At 35.4% G+C, this 17,502-nt stretch overlaps 1 protein-coding gene across 1 annotated transcript in view; it reads left to right on the top strand.

Annotated features, from left to right (window-relative positions):
• Positions 1-17,502, top strand: part of LOC128208770 (uncharacterized) — a 38,994-nt gene that overhangs the window by 2,992 nt on the left and 18,500 nt on the right. The window contains exons 2-8 of the mRNA XM_052912355.1: positions 10,592-10,761; positions 11,272-11,412; positions 11,866-11,988; positions 15,168-15,318; positions 15,981-16,111; positions 16,384-16,557; positions 16,810-17,444. Coding sequence (XP_052768315.1) covers positions 10,592-10,761; positions 11,272-11,412; positions 11,866-11,988; positions 15,168-15,318; positions 15,981-16,111; positions 16,384-16,557; positions 16,810-17,444 — 1,525 coding nt within the window. The remainder of the gene's footprint in view (positions 1-10,591; positions 10,762-11,271; positions 11,413-11,865; positions 11,989-15,167; positions 15,319-15,980; positions 16,112-16,383; positions 16,558-16,809; positions 17,445-17,502) is intronic.

Raw genomic sequence — 17,502 nt, 5'->3', positions numbered from 1 at the left:
TTTGCCTCAACCGGTTGTGACATGATACAGGGAGGTATTATGCATGCATTTTTTTTTTCCAAGATGGCCGGCCAGAAAGGAGGCTTTCTGTTAATGCTTAGAGTTAAAACTCAAGTAAGCATATCTATGGTCACAAGTTTAGTCAATGTCACTAGAAAATCCGCTTCCAACAGTTAAGGCATGAAATGTATCACGAGTGTAGTCACAGTGTCACAAGTATATAGCCATTGAGAACTATGAATAGTCTAACCATTTTCCTGTAGCACTCAATGTTTGGACTTGCCATCAATGATGGCCTTCTGTCTGTAAAAGTAGGACTTGAGACTGGCTGCCCGGGGCAGGTGGTGGAGGTCCATGGTGTTCAGCAACTGGCGCCCAAGGAAATCTCGAAATACCTCATTCCTACGGTTACATCCAGTCAGGATTGGGGTCAGGACATCCATTGGCTTCAAATTGTCACCCTTGGCAGCCTGCAACTCACATCTCATCTGCAATATTTAAGGGTACACTGTTATACTCTAGTTTACTAAAAGTGAACAGTATCTTTCTTGATGTTTCAGTGGTAATGTAGAAATCTGCATTTGAAGTGCATTTATAGTACCTTATATAGTAATTTCTTTGAATGTTAAGTCTGTTCAGTGTAAAAAAATCAATTCATTACATCAAACATTATTGTAATAAGAAGTTGGGTTGCATTGTTAAGTCACTTAGTGATTTGTTGAAATTCTATTTTGATTTGTATTCTTAAGGCTATGTTGGATTTTTTTTGAAAATTTACAATATGTAAAGAGTGACCTACCATGAATTTAACCTTGGCAGTAGTGACAGCTTTCTGATCAGGGGAGTGGTTGTGGGGGGTTGAGTCGAGGATTTCGCTGTTGCTCAGTGGCCTGATGGAATGCGGGGTCATGTTCTGGTAAAGTCTGAGCTTGACCATTGCTGGACAGGGGCTGGACTTCAGGCCTCTTGTACACCGCCATACCCTCACCATGGTGAGATCATCTTGTGATTGGTCATTCACATCAGGGTCCTGAATATAGTTGGATACTGCTCTTTATGATAGGTAAAACATTTATCATAGCATAAATTAATATATGTAAACAGAGAGCAGTAGACAGTTGTTTTGCAAATTATTAAGGTATTTGGGGTATATTGGGCTTTAATAAAAAACACCTACAAAGTACATTTTCAAAGAAATATGTTTTCCATCTATTTTTTTTTTTTATCTTTAATCATAGACAAATTGCATGTATGTTTTAAATCAATATCTTACCATATCATCAAACATAAAGCCATCAGATGTAATGAGGGCATACTTGCTGCCATTGACACCATCATTTGAGATGCTGATCTCATCATAAGTTACATTGGGAGATGGTGTCCCTTTCCGTTGCCGGCTAGAAGTGGTGGTTAACTGGGCTTGTGACTGACTTGCAGGCTTTGATGGAGGGGCAGGGCAGGGCTCTAAGCAGGCTGTTGTAATAGTGGTAGTCTTTGGGTGCTGAACTAGTTGCTTCTCTCTGGTTTCCATACCTGGTGAGGTTCTAGAAGACCCATGCACCGGTACAGATGTCCAGTCGCAGTTTTGGTTGAAATTGGCTGTGTGGTTGGCAGATAAGCTGACCTTGGATGTTGGAGAATGGGAGTGGCTAGCAATCCCCCGTGTGAAGTGACCCCTCTGTTGTAGCACAGTGGCTGGACATTGTGGAGACTTCTGGGTACAGCACCAGAACACCCGACAGTCAATCTTGAACTGAAAGAATCAATCTCTTGTAAAGAAAACAATAGTGAGATATTAACAATAGTGAGATATTTACACTTTAAGATGATTTCCATACTCAATCATTATAATTTGTGAAAGGTTGTGTGTTTTATTGCATGTATTTTGAAAAATATAATGTATTGGTTTGGTACAGTAAATAACTGCTTGAAAAGATGGGAATAGACAATATGCTTTGGAGAAGATGAGGTTCCATTACATTATGATGCAATAGTGTTGCTTATTTTCTCACCTTGATGTTATACATGTACCCAAGACTGTCGGTGAGAAGTGCTCGTTCGCCACTGCTGGTGACGTTGGTGTATGAGTAGGCTACCCTGGTTACATCAGTCTCGCCCTCACTGCTAGAACTGTTAAAACATAGTAAGGGTTATGATTGTTTTGCTTAAATAAACAAATATTGTAATGATAGTGTTCTAGTTGGTGGGCAATGGTGCTTAATCAATCATTGCAGCAGTACGATTTCATATAAAAAGGTTGCCTTCTCAAATTCATTTTGTATAACACCATTTATTAATGATTTCATTTTTGAATAGATTCAACGTTTTTGCATTTCATAAATAAATACCTGGTAAAGGCGGCTGGGATAGTTGCCATGGCCTCGTCATTTTCGCTGTAGCGGTCTGTGCTGGAGTCCAGGTGGTCACAAAGGTCAGTCAGGGCTAGGCTAGCATCGCTGTCGCTGTCCCTGTCACTGCTTCTGGTAAAACAGGCATCAAGGGCAGGGGGTCTGGGCCTGTTATGAACAATTTTTGTAACTAAATGATAATTTTGCTTACTTGTTTCATGATTTGCACATACTTCTAATTTAGAAACCAACATATCTACAGTTGATTATTAGTATATAAATTGTTCAATGAATTCATTACAAAGACTTCTGTTATTGACATTGTGTTTGTTTATCCTACCTGACATCTGGTGTTTGAAGGGGCTGGAATTTTGAAATGACTAGTGGAGTGTGTAGCAGGGAATCATCATCATCATCATCGGTGCTGTCAGAACAGTAACACTCATTCTGGTGACATCTGAAATTAAAATGATGAAGTCTTTAATTTTGTTTAAGAAACAATAGTATTTTTTCCTTTAAAAAATCATAAACCTCATCATTTTTTGATGTTGCTCATCATGATGAGCGTCCTCAAGATATATATCATCAATGATACTTCAACTGGAACTAGAATTTAAAATTCATTGATAACCTGTTTATACAATGCATATCAAATGATAAATAATACCTGGTGTGAGTTGTATGCGTGTTGAATGGTGTATGGGAGGTTCTGGTCACAGGTATCTCCATGTAGCTATTGTTGTCAGTACTGCTGTCACTGCTGCTGCTGCTGGTGTCAGTGAAGTTGTACCTTGCTTTGTTGAGCTCATCATGCTCATAGGCGCTGGCTGCTGCTGGCTGTATCCCCTGTGCAGTTGTTGGGCTGGAATATCATACAATGATTTGCTATAGAAGTCCATGGACACGTTCCTTTTCCACAACATAATCGAGAGTGATAATTTGTTGCCCACCCAAAGGCAGGCAGTTTCAAGAAAACCAAAAACATTTAAAAAAAAGATGCACAAGTCATGTAGATATCAGAAAAGAGATAATGAAATGAAGGTTGGATGTTTTCAATACAGATGTCAAGACAACCGAAGTTTAATATTATATTTTTTAAAGTGCTCTTAAATGATCATGGCAATTGAGAAGCACATACTGGTTGCCATGGTTGTGTTTTCTATTGCTGCCATGAAGGAACTCCTTGATCGCCTCGTTGACCCGGACCTCAAATTGGCATCCCAGGCGTGAACACTGGTAATGGTGGGTGTTGGCATGCAAAACCTGTCACATTGAATAAGATTTTTTTATACCAAATATTAGGATATTGTGTACAAATAAGCAATATCACAAATGACTGCCAACTTACCAGCTTTTACCAGACAACCATAATCTGTGTTCTTTCTTCATTGTAGATTAAGCCAATATTTTCACTAGACTTTGATTCTTGTGAAAAGTTACCTATTAATGCCTCGCATAAGTGATTTTGATATTCATAATTATGTCAGAGGTGATTATTAGAAAGAATTCAGTACCAAGATCACTAGCGGATCCAAGGGGGGGGGGTGCATCTGACCCCCCCCCCCAATCGTCCATGTTTACTTTTTATTTCAATATAGGAGAAAAAAGTAATAAAATACACCCAAAATGCACCTTTTCGGATGAAAAATTGTTGGAATTTTATTGGGATAGTACCCCAAAAAACCCCTCCAAACATCTAGCCAATTTTAGTTCTGTGAGAGGGCGCTAGTCAAAAGGTTATGCCCCTAAGTTACGCCCCCAGTAACATCGAATTCTGGATCCGCCCCAGAAGACTATGCCATAATCAAATTAAACCGACCTTCACATGATGGAAATTGTTTCCAAGACTGTCCGTGACCTTCCAGAAGCCATCAGGGCGCTTGGTTAGTGTATAGAGGACAGGTCGAGCAGCAGGGTCACTGAGGATTGGCCGGGGTGGGATCAGCATTCGACAGCCTGCAGGTGGGACAGGTGCACTTCTGAAAGAAAATTTCATGGGTTATAGGTTTTTTGTATACAATCTTGATAAAGATCCAAGCCAGACTTTGTAAATATGTTTTACTCCTGAAAGATTGTTGAATTGCTTTCCTGAAGTATAAAATAATAACATGCTGTCATGCAGATTTATAGAAACCTAAGAATTCTTAAAAGAAAAGGGAAGTTATATCATTTTGTTCTTAACCAAAACTGTGTTATACCACATCAATAACCAATGGAAATTATGGCTTTGATTTCTATGGAATAATTTTCAACTGATATAAAATAATATATATAGGACAACACATTTTCCCCAAATTATGAACATATGAGCAGCTATAATCAATTTAACCAAAAATATAGCTTGTATGTAACATAAACTAACTGAATTTATTGAGAATTCAGAACTCAGTATTGGATATGCCTGGTTACACCCACTACTATTGATTTACCTGGTGAGATCAGTGCCTTCCCTGGCGTTGGTACCAAACCCGGTGTAGAGCTCATCATTGTAGTCGCTGTCAGAACTGCAGTCAAGGGAGGGTGGGGGATTAGGTGGGACAAGGTCCTTCCCATGGGAACCTCTGACAGGAGCAGGGGTCACTGGCTCCACCTTCACCTGTAGGGCAGTGTTTGGTTTATACTAGTTAGTTTAGCATGATTGTAACGAAAGCTGATAGCTTATAAGATAACTCTCGAGTCCGTTTCCTGGGCAGAAACCAGTAATGTGTCCTATTTGAGAGGCCATGAGAAAGTACCCCTAATCAGAATTGAACCCACAACCTCTTGGGTGAGAGGCAGACACCTATACTACTAGACCACTCTCACCACTATGATTGATAAGCTTCATTTAACATGTTAAGAATTTTTTTATTCAATTTAGTTTTTCGATTCATGTAGAAATTATATCATTGTTTTTAGTATTTTCATAGTTGCCATTGAGTTGAGAGTTATCAAAGAAGTATTTGTCTCAGTTTGAGCGTATTTAATTCTATCATCTCATCATTTGATATTTTCTTTACCTGTGGGGCATTGTTTGTACAGTAATGGCACATCCAGGAGGCTGGTTTGAGGCCCATCATGGTGGTGATGTAGAACTCCTTGTAGAAATCATTGGACATTGGCTTACCTGAAATAAAACAAAAGACACTTCTTGTTAGCATGAACAAATGAACAGAATGTTACAGTCACTCTAGTCCAGGTGTAGTTTGAAAGTTTAATTTAAATGATAATTTCCATCTATCATGCATAATTTGTATCTCATGAACTAAATTATTAGGAATTGAATTAGTATTAGAAACTATAACTGACATACAGTAATTTTGTCAAATCAGTTACCATTTGCTACTTCATCTAGTAGATGTTGGGCACTTAAGTGTCCATGATGGTATTAATTCATGTAATTTTGTTCTCAGAATAAACAACATGCATATGGCAAGAAATACTAGGTATCATGCAATGCAAGTTTTGCTCTGAACTTCTGAGGATATCACTCTTTGTTCATCTGTCCAGAGTATTTCTTGAAATATATTCAAAGGAACAACATGTACAGTAGGCTAAAAATGTCATGCCAACTATACACATTTCAACAATTTTATGTACCCATCTGCACATTTTCATACATGATATTGAAAATTGGATCTTGTGTACAATTTTGCTAATGTCTTTCCTGATTTTGACCATGACCCATTGACAAATCAAGTGTCCTTTATTTCACTCATTCCAATACAAACATGGATATATGAGGTAATATTATATGATAAATATCACATGCAAATGAGTGAAATGCATACATATAGATTTGATTTCTTACAATATAACTTTTTTAAACATTATATTTTATAGATTGTAGTCAATTTGGTTAAATTCTTGTCATGTACATACACGATATTTTTCTTGAGTCAATTCAGGGGGATTTGTTCAGAAAGGCTGAAATTTCAGGGGGATTTTGGTAGTAATCAGGTGGATATTTTATCAGGCCAAGTTGGCAAAATTTCAGAGTATTTTTAGATGCAAGTACGTAAAAATGTATTCACATATATTTTGCTATGAAAACCTCTAACTTTTTCATTATACAGAATTATTTTATGTCATGAATTATCATATTCTTATGTCATACTGTAAGGCACTTGCAGAACAAAATGTCATTAAAAAAATATGTTTTTAAAACAATTAAGTTGGTTTACCTCCCTTCTAAGTCTTTTAATAATTCTGCTTATTACTATCAGCTATGATGACAATCAGTTCAGACAATAGGAGAATGGAATAAATATTATTATTTTTTTATTTTCTAAAATAGTAATATTTCTTTGCCTTTGATTATTTCTACAAATAAACTGATCCCTTGTTGTAAAATTTTCCTTTTGGCCTTTTTAAACAGTCATTTCCACTTTGTAGAGTTGTTTGTTTACATTCAGTTTCACTCACATACTGTGGTTTCACTATGTCATTACCGGTAATTGCATTATTTTATCTCCTGCCATGAGACCAGGGGTGGAACGAAATTCTGGTTGATCCATAGTATTTCATTTCAATAGTTGCTCATTGTATAATTATACATACAAATTATGGATGATTTCCTAATAATTTATCAGTATTACTTGATAATTTTGTCCAATCTTCAATATCAACAGAAAGCAGCATTACCTAGCTTACACCATAGACCATATAATTTGGAGTAGATCGCTTTAGCTTTAAAATATATTTGAGTAATCATAGTTGAACTCTTTTTAAAACATCATTGTTGCCGTAGCCCCAAATTTCCACCCCATAGAGAAGTATTAGTTTCAAAGTTTCATTATTTCAATTTGTAAGTCTATAGGCATTTAGGAAAGGTGATTCCATAATAAATTGTACATTTATCTAGTAGCCTGGTTTGCAATATGAACTTTGCTTATTTGAAAAGAACCAGTTCGACTAAAGTATATACCAATGTATTTATATTTGATTTGGCTTGTCATTTTTAGGCGGTCTTTCTTTTCCAAATACTTGCATTTCAGACTTCAGTATTTTCTGTCAGTCCATGAATTTCAGTATTGTGTATATGCATCAACTGCATTTTGTAAACCTGTTGGAGTCTCAGACATTATAACTGTATCATCAAACTTCTTTAACACCATTCATCCAATGGACTTCATATTTCACACAGTTGTTCACAGTCATCACGCAATTAGGTAACATCATATTAACCGTAATAAATTTATAATTGATTTTTTTTCAACAGACACCATTTTTGCATTCATTTGTAAGACAAAGCAGCCTTCATGTAGAACAGAACAGAACAGAACAGATTTTATTTCAACTTATGCATAAAGCATCTCGTTACAGTATTTGTACAAAGAAAAGACAAATGTCATAATATGTGATCAACGTGTATAAGATGGTACTTTTAGATAATAGATTAAACAATAAACTGTAGATATCATATTGTTATATGGAGAATGTTAACAATGTATCAATAAGCTAAATTATAGTAATATAAAGTAATTGATTCCACAAAATAATAGCTAAATAGTGGAAAGGTAAATGGTGGTTACTCATTTATATCATTAATGATTGTATTACGTCTATCGTTAGCAAATAATAAGTATTTAAAAAGATTAACAATAGTTGTTTTACAAGAACAGTTGAGTAATTCAATAAACTTATACATATTTGGTCTAATTCTAAAATACCCTTTAATGTACTGTATCCTTAGATCGTTATAACGACTACAACTTAAAACAAAATGAAATTCGTCTTTAATGTCCTGTGCATCACACAATAAACATATTCTCTCGTTTCTTTGAAGTCTATTTGCCCCATATCTTCCGGTTTCAATACGTAAACAATTGGCTGACACACGTAATTTGGTAAGATATTTTCTATATGTCTTATTATATAGCAAATTTAAGTAACTGGCGATTTCAAACTTATCATGGAGGTGTAAAAATACAGTATTAAGTTTTGTACTGTTAGTAATATCCGCGCGCCACTTCTGTAAAAAAGTATCAGTAAGGCGCTGTTTAAATAGCGGAACAAATGTTTTAACATTATAATTCCATGGGTTGCACCAGACATCATAAAATCCATATCCCTCTAGTAATGTTTTAACATTATATGCCCAGTTTTTGCGTCCAAGTTCACACGACTGAAGGGATTTACGATAAAGGGATGTAAGCAATATATTATTGGAATCTTGTGCCTTGAACCAGTACTTAATTATTTTTAAATATCGGGTAATATATAATGGATAACGTCCTAATATGCCATAGACTGCTGCTGTGCATGCTGTTTGCTTGACACCAAGTAGAAATTATAACAATATTTAAGGTGTATTCTTTCCAGGTCCTTGGACTTCGTAAACCCCCATATATATACATTTAGGCTGGCACAGAAAAATCAGTATGACACTGTAGTTTTATAGACAAAATAAGTTTCATTACAAACATTATTAAATTAAAAGTGATTTTATGATTAAGAAATTTATATCACATTCAAAAGGACAAACCTTTCATGTAAATGTGTTTTTTTTAAAGGTATGGTTTGTTTTATACAACATACTTAGCTTATTTTTAAGACCAACTAGCCTAATTAAAACATTTTGTTCTTATTTCAAAATGAACAATATGCATTTTCCAAAACCAATGGTTCAGTTTGTGATATTAAAAATCATTGGTTAAACCTGTTTTAAAAATAATTTACCTTGAGAAAGCAACCATGGAAAGTATAATGGACTCATTTTTTTTAAACTTTTAGACACATTTAATGTTTAAATATTTTATGTTCAAATTATATTTAAAACAATAAAATACTATGGCTTTCTTAAGAATTTCTATGTAAAACGAATCAATTCTTCATTACTATATTGAATTCTTATTGCAATTCTAGACATTTATTTAGTAATATGAATTCTTACCTTTTGCACACTTCCTGTGTTGCCATAGGTTACACTGGTTGCATAGCAACACATCAGCTTCCATGCCAACAGGGACATGGCACTCCATACACAGAAGGTGCTTCAGAATCTCCATAATTTGACACAAACTCACTTATACACTCATAGAATGTTACAAACATAGAATTGTATTATCACTTTAAACAAGAAACTAATATATAATTATTTATTTGTATATAAGTCCAGGCAAAATATTACAAGCTTAAGCTTAATATTATTTAATCTTAAGAAACTTTAAATAAGATTGAGGTGGATTGGTTTTTTCAGAGACCATTTATAGTGTTTAATGTTCTGCTCAAAAACGACTATATTTTGAGTTATTTTCTTTTGTTGACTTCAAATATCATTTTCAGTATGGAGTGATAATTATTGATTGTCTTTGATCCTGCCTTTTTACAGCAATTAATTAGTTCTTTAATTGTTTTTATTAAACAGTTGGCTTTCTAGGTGTGAGGTAATAATTGTCGTTATTTTGTAGATAACTAACACTTTTGTCTTCAATTGCATAACATATTTGCTTTTATGTAATAGAAATTTCTTTGATCTCAAATTAGCCTTAAAAATAATGTTTTATTTTAAGTCAAATATATAACATAATTATACTCACTTTACAGTTCATATAGGATTACAAATGCTTAATCTTTGATTCAGTTATCAATTCTACCATCATTATTCTATATTCTTAGATAATTAATTCTAATGTTCTTCAAGGGAATTTTTAGAAATTGCTTTTTTTTGTTATATGATAATTATATTTGAATGAATTACATTATGCTCAAAAATGTTTGTAACTAAGTTTGGTAAATACTGGATTAGAAAAGCTCAAATTTTATATTTGATATACCAATTAAAGCATATAAGCGAAATAGCTACCAGTTTGGCAAAGCTCTGTTATGGAAATATGTCATGTTCCAGTGACAAATATCTTGTTATTCTTTAATACTGCTTGGTTCAAATAAAGGGTTACAGTGTTCAACGTCATAATATCTTACAAGTTTGATCAACAGCTAGATCATACTATTCACTCTGGGGATTTGACCAAATGCACTTTGACTGACCTCTCATAAGCTAGCATTTCTTATCCAATGCTTTGCAAATTGGGTGACAATGGTAATGGGGACTATATCTCATTTATTTTGATACACAAGCAGTTTGCATGATTTTTTTAGAGTTACAGCCCATTAATTTGTCAAAACTTCACTAAATTCACCTTGATAATTTCAGTGGATAATGCCATACAATCAGGACCATGATCTTAACCACATATTCACCCTTGCCTTTTGGACAATTTCATCATTTTTCTTAATAACAATATTTGTTCTTATTTCAGGCTTTATCATTCTAAGACACTGCAACTCTGGGAGCCAACCATTGGTTAAGCAGTTGCCATGGCCACCAGACCATCCAATCAGGTCAATGTGCTTCGATCCTACAGTCACATGGCTACTAGTGCTTACAGAAAATGGAAACTTGTTCATTATCCCAGCACTGCCTATGCTGGTAAGTATATCTTAATACGATCTTGGTGGATGTGTTGGAGGATTTTTTTATAATTTTATAATTGGCAAGAGCTTGATCCACGCCAAAAATAAACAACAATAATGGCTGATTATCCTTTAGATTATCCCTGAGCAACACAAGAGAGATAGAATGTAAATGAAGAGAAAAACAAACAGGGCTTTAAGTCAAAAGTTGGCATTTTTCAAAAAGAGTCATAAAATGGTGTGAGAAAATTTGGCAAAACCTATAATATTCCCGGATATGGTTTAACCAGGTCCACAAATCCACCAGAAGGAGAATATGCCTTAAACTTAAAGACTGAATTAAGACATGTGCTGAAAAATGAACAAAATGTTTAAAGTTCTAAGCATGCTGCAGTTAAGCATTCAAGCAGAAAAAAGTAGCTATACATGATGAGAAATTTCTTAACCTATAACATAGATATTTTTTGTAAGTACTGTTACTTAATCTGCAAGTAATGTATGACATTACATTATTTATATAATTCAGGACCCAAGTGTTCAGGTGAACCACCAGTGGTCAGTAGATGATGTCACCATTGTAACTTGCCTCACCCCACGGGCCCTCCCCACCCACTGTGTCTGGTGGCAGACTCTGGATGGCAGGCACATCGCCATTGTTGCTACAACGGTAAACAATATTAGAGAATGTGAATGTTCTTTGGATACATTAGTTTTCCCTTTAGCAAAAGACAATGTCCTCCAATAACATCATGACAACAAAAATGCCTAGAAAAAAATGTTTTACTTATTTAGTGTTCTTTGTAAGATGACTAATTTTAATATTTTAAGCCTTTGCTGACAAAGCATAGAATGAGGCACTGGTGCATCAATATTTTCAACATGGACTCCCAAAGAGAATAGAAGCTTTAAGTCTTGTCTTAAAAATAAGTTCAAAGCTGTTTTGGCTTTGCAGAAGTGTAATACTATAATTAAGAAATGTTTTCAAAGAAAATGTTTTTGTAAGATTTGAATTCTTTCTGTTAAAAATAGAATTTAAATCTTAAAAAAAGTGTTTGTGATCGACTATTAGATGCTGACTGAACTTTGACCTATTTACTAAATGTTTACCAATTGGCTGCAGGTTGGTGAACTGTTATATGTGGACTTGGAGCGTGGCTGTCAGGTGGCGGAGCGGGTCGTGGATGAACATATCCGCAGTACAGAGCTTGTGCAAGATGACCAACAGACTCTCACGAGCCTTCTGGTGGGTCATTACTTGTAAAAGCTACTTGTATTCTAGCTTGTTAATTTTTCACAGAAAAATAAATGAGGTTTTGCATAGATCAGGATTGTTGTCGTCTTTGTTATTGTCATGTGAATTTTGTTCATCATACTAAGTTAAATACTAAATTAAACTATTAAACAGATAAGCCTGATATATGATACACATGGCACACATTATACACATGATACACATGGCACACATTATACACATGATACACATGACACACATTATACACATGATACACATGACACACATGATAGGCAAGGTAAATATGATACACAAAATACACAGGATACACATGACTAACATGGTACATATGATACACAAAATACACATGACTTACATGGTACATATGATACACAAAATACACATGACTTACATGATACACATGACTTACATGGTACATATGATACACATGACTCACATGATACACATGACTTACATGGTACATATGATACACATGACTTACATGATACACATGACTTACATGGTACATATGATACACATGACTCACATGATACACATGACTTACATGGTACATATGATACACATGACTTACATGGTACATATGATACACATGACTCACATGATACACATGACTTACATGGTACATATGATACACATGACTTACATGATACACATGACTTACATGGTACATATGATACACATGACTTACAGGATACACATGACTTACATGATACATATGATACACATGACTTACATGATACACATGACTTAAATGATACATATGATACACATGACTTACATGATACACATGACTTACATGGTACATATGATACACATGACTTACAGGATACACATGACTTACATGATACATATGATACACATGACTTACAGGATACACATGACTTACATGATACATATGATACACATGACTTACATGATACACATGACTTAAATGGTACATATGACTTACATGGTACATTTGATACACAAAATACACAGGATACACATGACTTACAGGATACACATGACTTACATGGTACATATGACTTACATAGTACATATGGCACACAAAATACACATGATACACCTGACTTACATGGTACATATGACTTACATAGTACATATGGCACACAAAATACACATGATACACCTGACTTACATGGTACACATGACTTACAGGATACACATGACTTACAGGAAACACATGACTTACAGGATACACATGACTTACATAGTACATATGGCACACAAAATACACATGATACACCTGACTTACATGGTACATATGACTTACATGGTACATATGATACACAAAATACACATGATACACCTGACTTACATGGTACACATGACTTACATGGTACATATGATACACAAAATACACATGATACACCTGACTTACATGGTACATATGACTTACATAGTACATATGGCACACAAAATACACATGATACACCTGACTTACATGATACACATGACTTACAGGATACACATGACTTACAGGAAACACATGACTTACAGGATACACATGACTTACATAGTACATATGGCACACAAAATACACATGATACACCTGACTTACATGGTACATATGACTTACATGGTACATATGATACACAAAATACACATGATACACCTGACTTACATGGTACATATGACTTACATGGTACATATGATACACAAAATACACATGATACACCTGACTTACATGGTACACATGACTTACATGGTACATATGATACACAAAATACACATGATACACCTGACTTACATGGTACATATGACTTACATAGTACATATGGCACACAAAATACACATGATACACCTGACTTACATGGTACACATGACTTACATGGTACATATGATACACAAAATACACATGAAGCACATGACTTACATGGTACATATGACTTACATGGTACATATGGCACACAAAATACACATGACACACATGACTTACATGGTACATATGACTTACATGGTACATATGATACACAAATTACACATGACTTACATAGTACATATGGCACACAAAATACACATGACACACATGACTTACATGATACACATGACTTACATGGTACATATGACTTACACGGTACATATGGCACACAGGATACACATGGCACATATGATACACATGACACACATGACGCACATGGTGCACATGATACTTATTGTACACATGATACACATGCCAAACACGACACCCATTATACACATGGCACACATTATACTTATGGCACACATTATACACATGACACACATTATACACATGGCACACATTATACACATGACACACATGGTACATGTGACACATTATACACACGATAAACATGACACACATTATGCACATGACACACTTGATACTTATGATACACATAACATACATGACACACATGATTTAGGTGATACTCATAACTAACATGACACACATTATACATTACACACATGATGCACATGACATCAATGATACACATGACATACATTACACATGACACATGTTCACAATATCAATTTCCTGTACTCAGATGTGAAACAAGTCCTGTCAGTTTGGCTTTATTACTTGTTGAGGTATGCAACTTGGGCACTTAGCTCACTTGAACTGTAACTTGTACTGTAATGTGCACTCTCTCTGTACAGGTGGTTGGTAATTAAGGCAACTTGTTGAAGCTTTGAAAAAATAACTTTTTAGTCTGGGAATGTCTTGAATATTATCTACGTACTTATGCACCAGTCAATTGTAACCACGGCCCCCCAGGTCTGGGGAATACGGGGACTTTGACTTTCGGTCCAGCCAACCCCGGCTAAAATCCCTGCCAAATGCCCCCGCACCCCAGTTACCCTAGGTAAGGCCCATTCCCTGCTATATTTAAAGCGAAGACAAAACCACCACATTCACCCGGCACTGTGGGGCCACCTGAAAGGTAAAAACACGGCCTATTTCCCCGGCTATCCCCGGTATACCCCTGGACCTGGGGGGGCCATGTTTACAATTGACTGGTGCATTAGATATCCAGATTATATTAAAAATTCCTGTATTTACCCTGTGTCTAGTTTTTATCGATGTTGAGCGGAGGATAATATTTTATCAAGTGCATTGTAGGTGCATTCTAACGTTAACATTTTATCTACTGTATTTTATAACATTTATTGTTTTTTAGACAATTAAACAATCACTCTGTGTTAAGGTGACAGGTAAAACAGGGAAACAGTGGAAGCTGTTGCTGGAGAAGAAGTGGCCACTTGTCAATACCATGGAATCAGAGGTGGCGCTTGAATTGGGGTATGATAACATTGATGGCAAGTCTCTCCCTCTACGGAGCATACTCGATAGACATGGTAAGAAAGATGAGAGAGAACAATGTGTCCAAGTGTTCATTATTTTGTATAAATATTTCATTGTTATAATTGGTTATGATGTAGTTTGAGACATCGGGCCAAAGGTCAAGGTCACAGTGACCTTGAATGGTAAAAGGTTGTCCGAGTGATAACTCAACAACGCCTGCACCCATGGCCCTCATCCTTGACTTGGAGGTTGGGCCTGACCAGTAGATGACCTCTATTGTTTTTGGGGGTCATTGGGCCAAAGGTCAAGGTCACACTTGTACTGCGATATTTTTGTCTGATCAAGGTGACCATTTTTATTTTTATTTTCATCTAATAGTTGCTGTATGACCTTGACCCCTCAATATGCTAGGAGCAAGTGCCTGGTCACTTTTTTATCATCAATTCAAAATACTCATAGCAGGGGCGCTCTTCTTCTTTAGCATACAACTAACTACCTTAAGATCAATAATTTTTACTGAAAGATTGTGTGAAGGTTACATATTGTATTGAAAGTGTTAATTTGAAATTCAAACTAACCATGTCTTGCGCAAACATTTTATTTCAAAGTAAATAATAATAAAGTACAACTAATTGGAATGATCTGTTGAAGAAGTGTTTGTACATAACAAAGTTTGATAAGAAGGCCCCATATTGTCTTCTTTTTTTTGTCACAGTTGAGAACCAGGAGGAAAGATACCCACCAGAGTTGCTGTCCCAGTTTGCCCGTTCTGTGACCTTGACCTCTCAGTATGCAAGGGGCAGGCACCTTGTTACTGCTTACTGTACCAAAAATTCCACTTATGAGGTATTAACAACTCATATAAGACTCTTGATATTAAAATATAAATTTGATTAAATTTTACAATACCACACATTGAAATACTGCAATGAAAATATGAATAAAGCTACCGGTATATGTAAGCAGTAAATATTTTATAATAACCTGTACATTTTGGCATTGAGTGTAAAGGATTTTTTAACTTCAATTGTTATATTCTGAATATTTATGTAAGGAAGGAAATTATTATACATTATATGATTGAAATTGAAAAAAAAGTTTTAATGTCTGTTTATTAGGTGTATGCGAGTGACCTGCATCACAACCCCCTGTTTGTGTATCAGTTACCTGTTGGTTCCCTGTTTACCACACTAACAGATAGGGTCACATTTGTGGCAAGCAAGTTAGCCGGGAACCAGAAACTCCTTGTATTGTCCAATCAGCGGGCTGAGATTTCTTCAGACAATTATGAGGTACATGAATATGTACAAATGTACATACACCAGTTATTGAAATAAAAATGTTCGTAAATTTGCACTTTAATTTGCACTTTATCTAAATGCAATTTTATGTCTGAAAAGGCTGGTGCCAATACAGCTATATATATGTATTACATACACATGCTGTTGTTCCAAGTGTTATAATTCAGTGTTATAATCTGTTATACCATTTGCTACATAAATAAGCTTGACTCAAGGGCTTAGTATTATATTGTTCTCTTTCAGGAATTTAACAAAGAGTCAGTTCTACAACAATTTGAATTTTCTGCAGATGAGAAGTTGATGTCCATTTTTCCAAAATCATTTCCATTTTACTGGCATGAGAAGTTAGAAAATGACTTTTCAAGACACCCTCAGGACACTGACTATAAGCAAGCAGACAATGTGCCGTCTGCACTTGATATTCCTTTAAGCTCTCACACTGTAATAGATGGCTGTATTATTGTCACAGAAAACACTGTCTATGAGTGTAGACCTAGGGTATCCCCTGAGAGGTTATTTTTAGAACTTTGTATCAACCAATCAGACTCCTCCTTGATAGATCAGCTTGGAATAAGCCTTGGTTTGGATTTAAATATCCTATTTGAGAGAGCTGCAGAATACTTGCTCAGTCAAGGTGTAAGTAAGCAGGCTACAAGGTTATTTCACATGTCAAAGGGAAGTCCATTGCTACGGGTGGCGAGTTTTTCCAAGTATGGATATATACACGAGATATTGCCCTACATTCAGCAGCTTTTGAGGAAAGATGAGTCGGACATTAGTGGGGCAGATCAGCACAGACTTGTGGAACTGGGCCTGCATGGGCTAGTATACAGACTCACACTGGAACAGGATAATACTGAGATCATCCAAATGTTCAGGTAGGTCCTGGCAATGATTTTATGGGATAAAACAGTTACAAAAAATGTCACCGTTTAT

This window comes from Mya arenaria, chromosome 11, assembly GCF_026914265.1.
Source record: "Mya arenaria isolate MELC-2E11 chromosome 11, ASM2691426v1".
NCBI lineage: Eukaryota > Metazoa > Mollusca > Bivalvia > Myida > Myidae > Mya > Mya arenaria.
The sequence above is the reverse complement of the archived record's forward strand: the minus strand, read 5'-3'. Positions and strand labels throughout refer to the sequence as shown.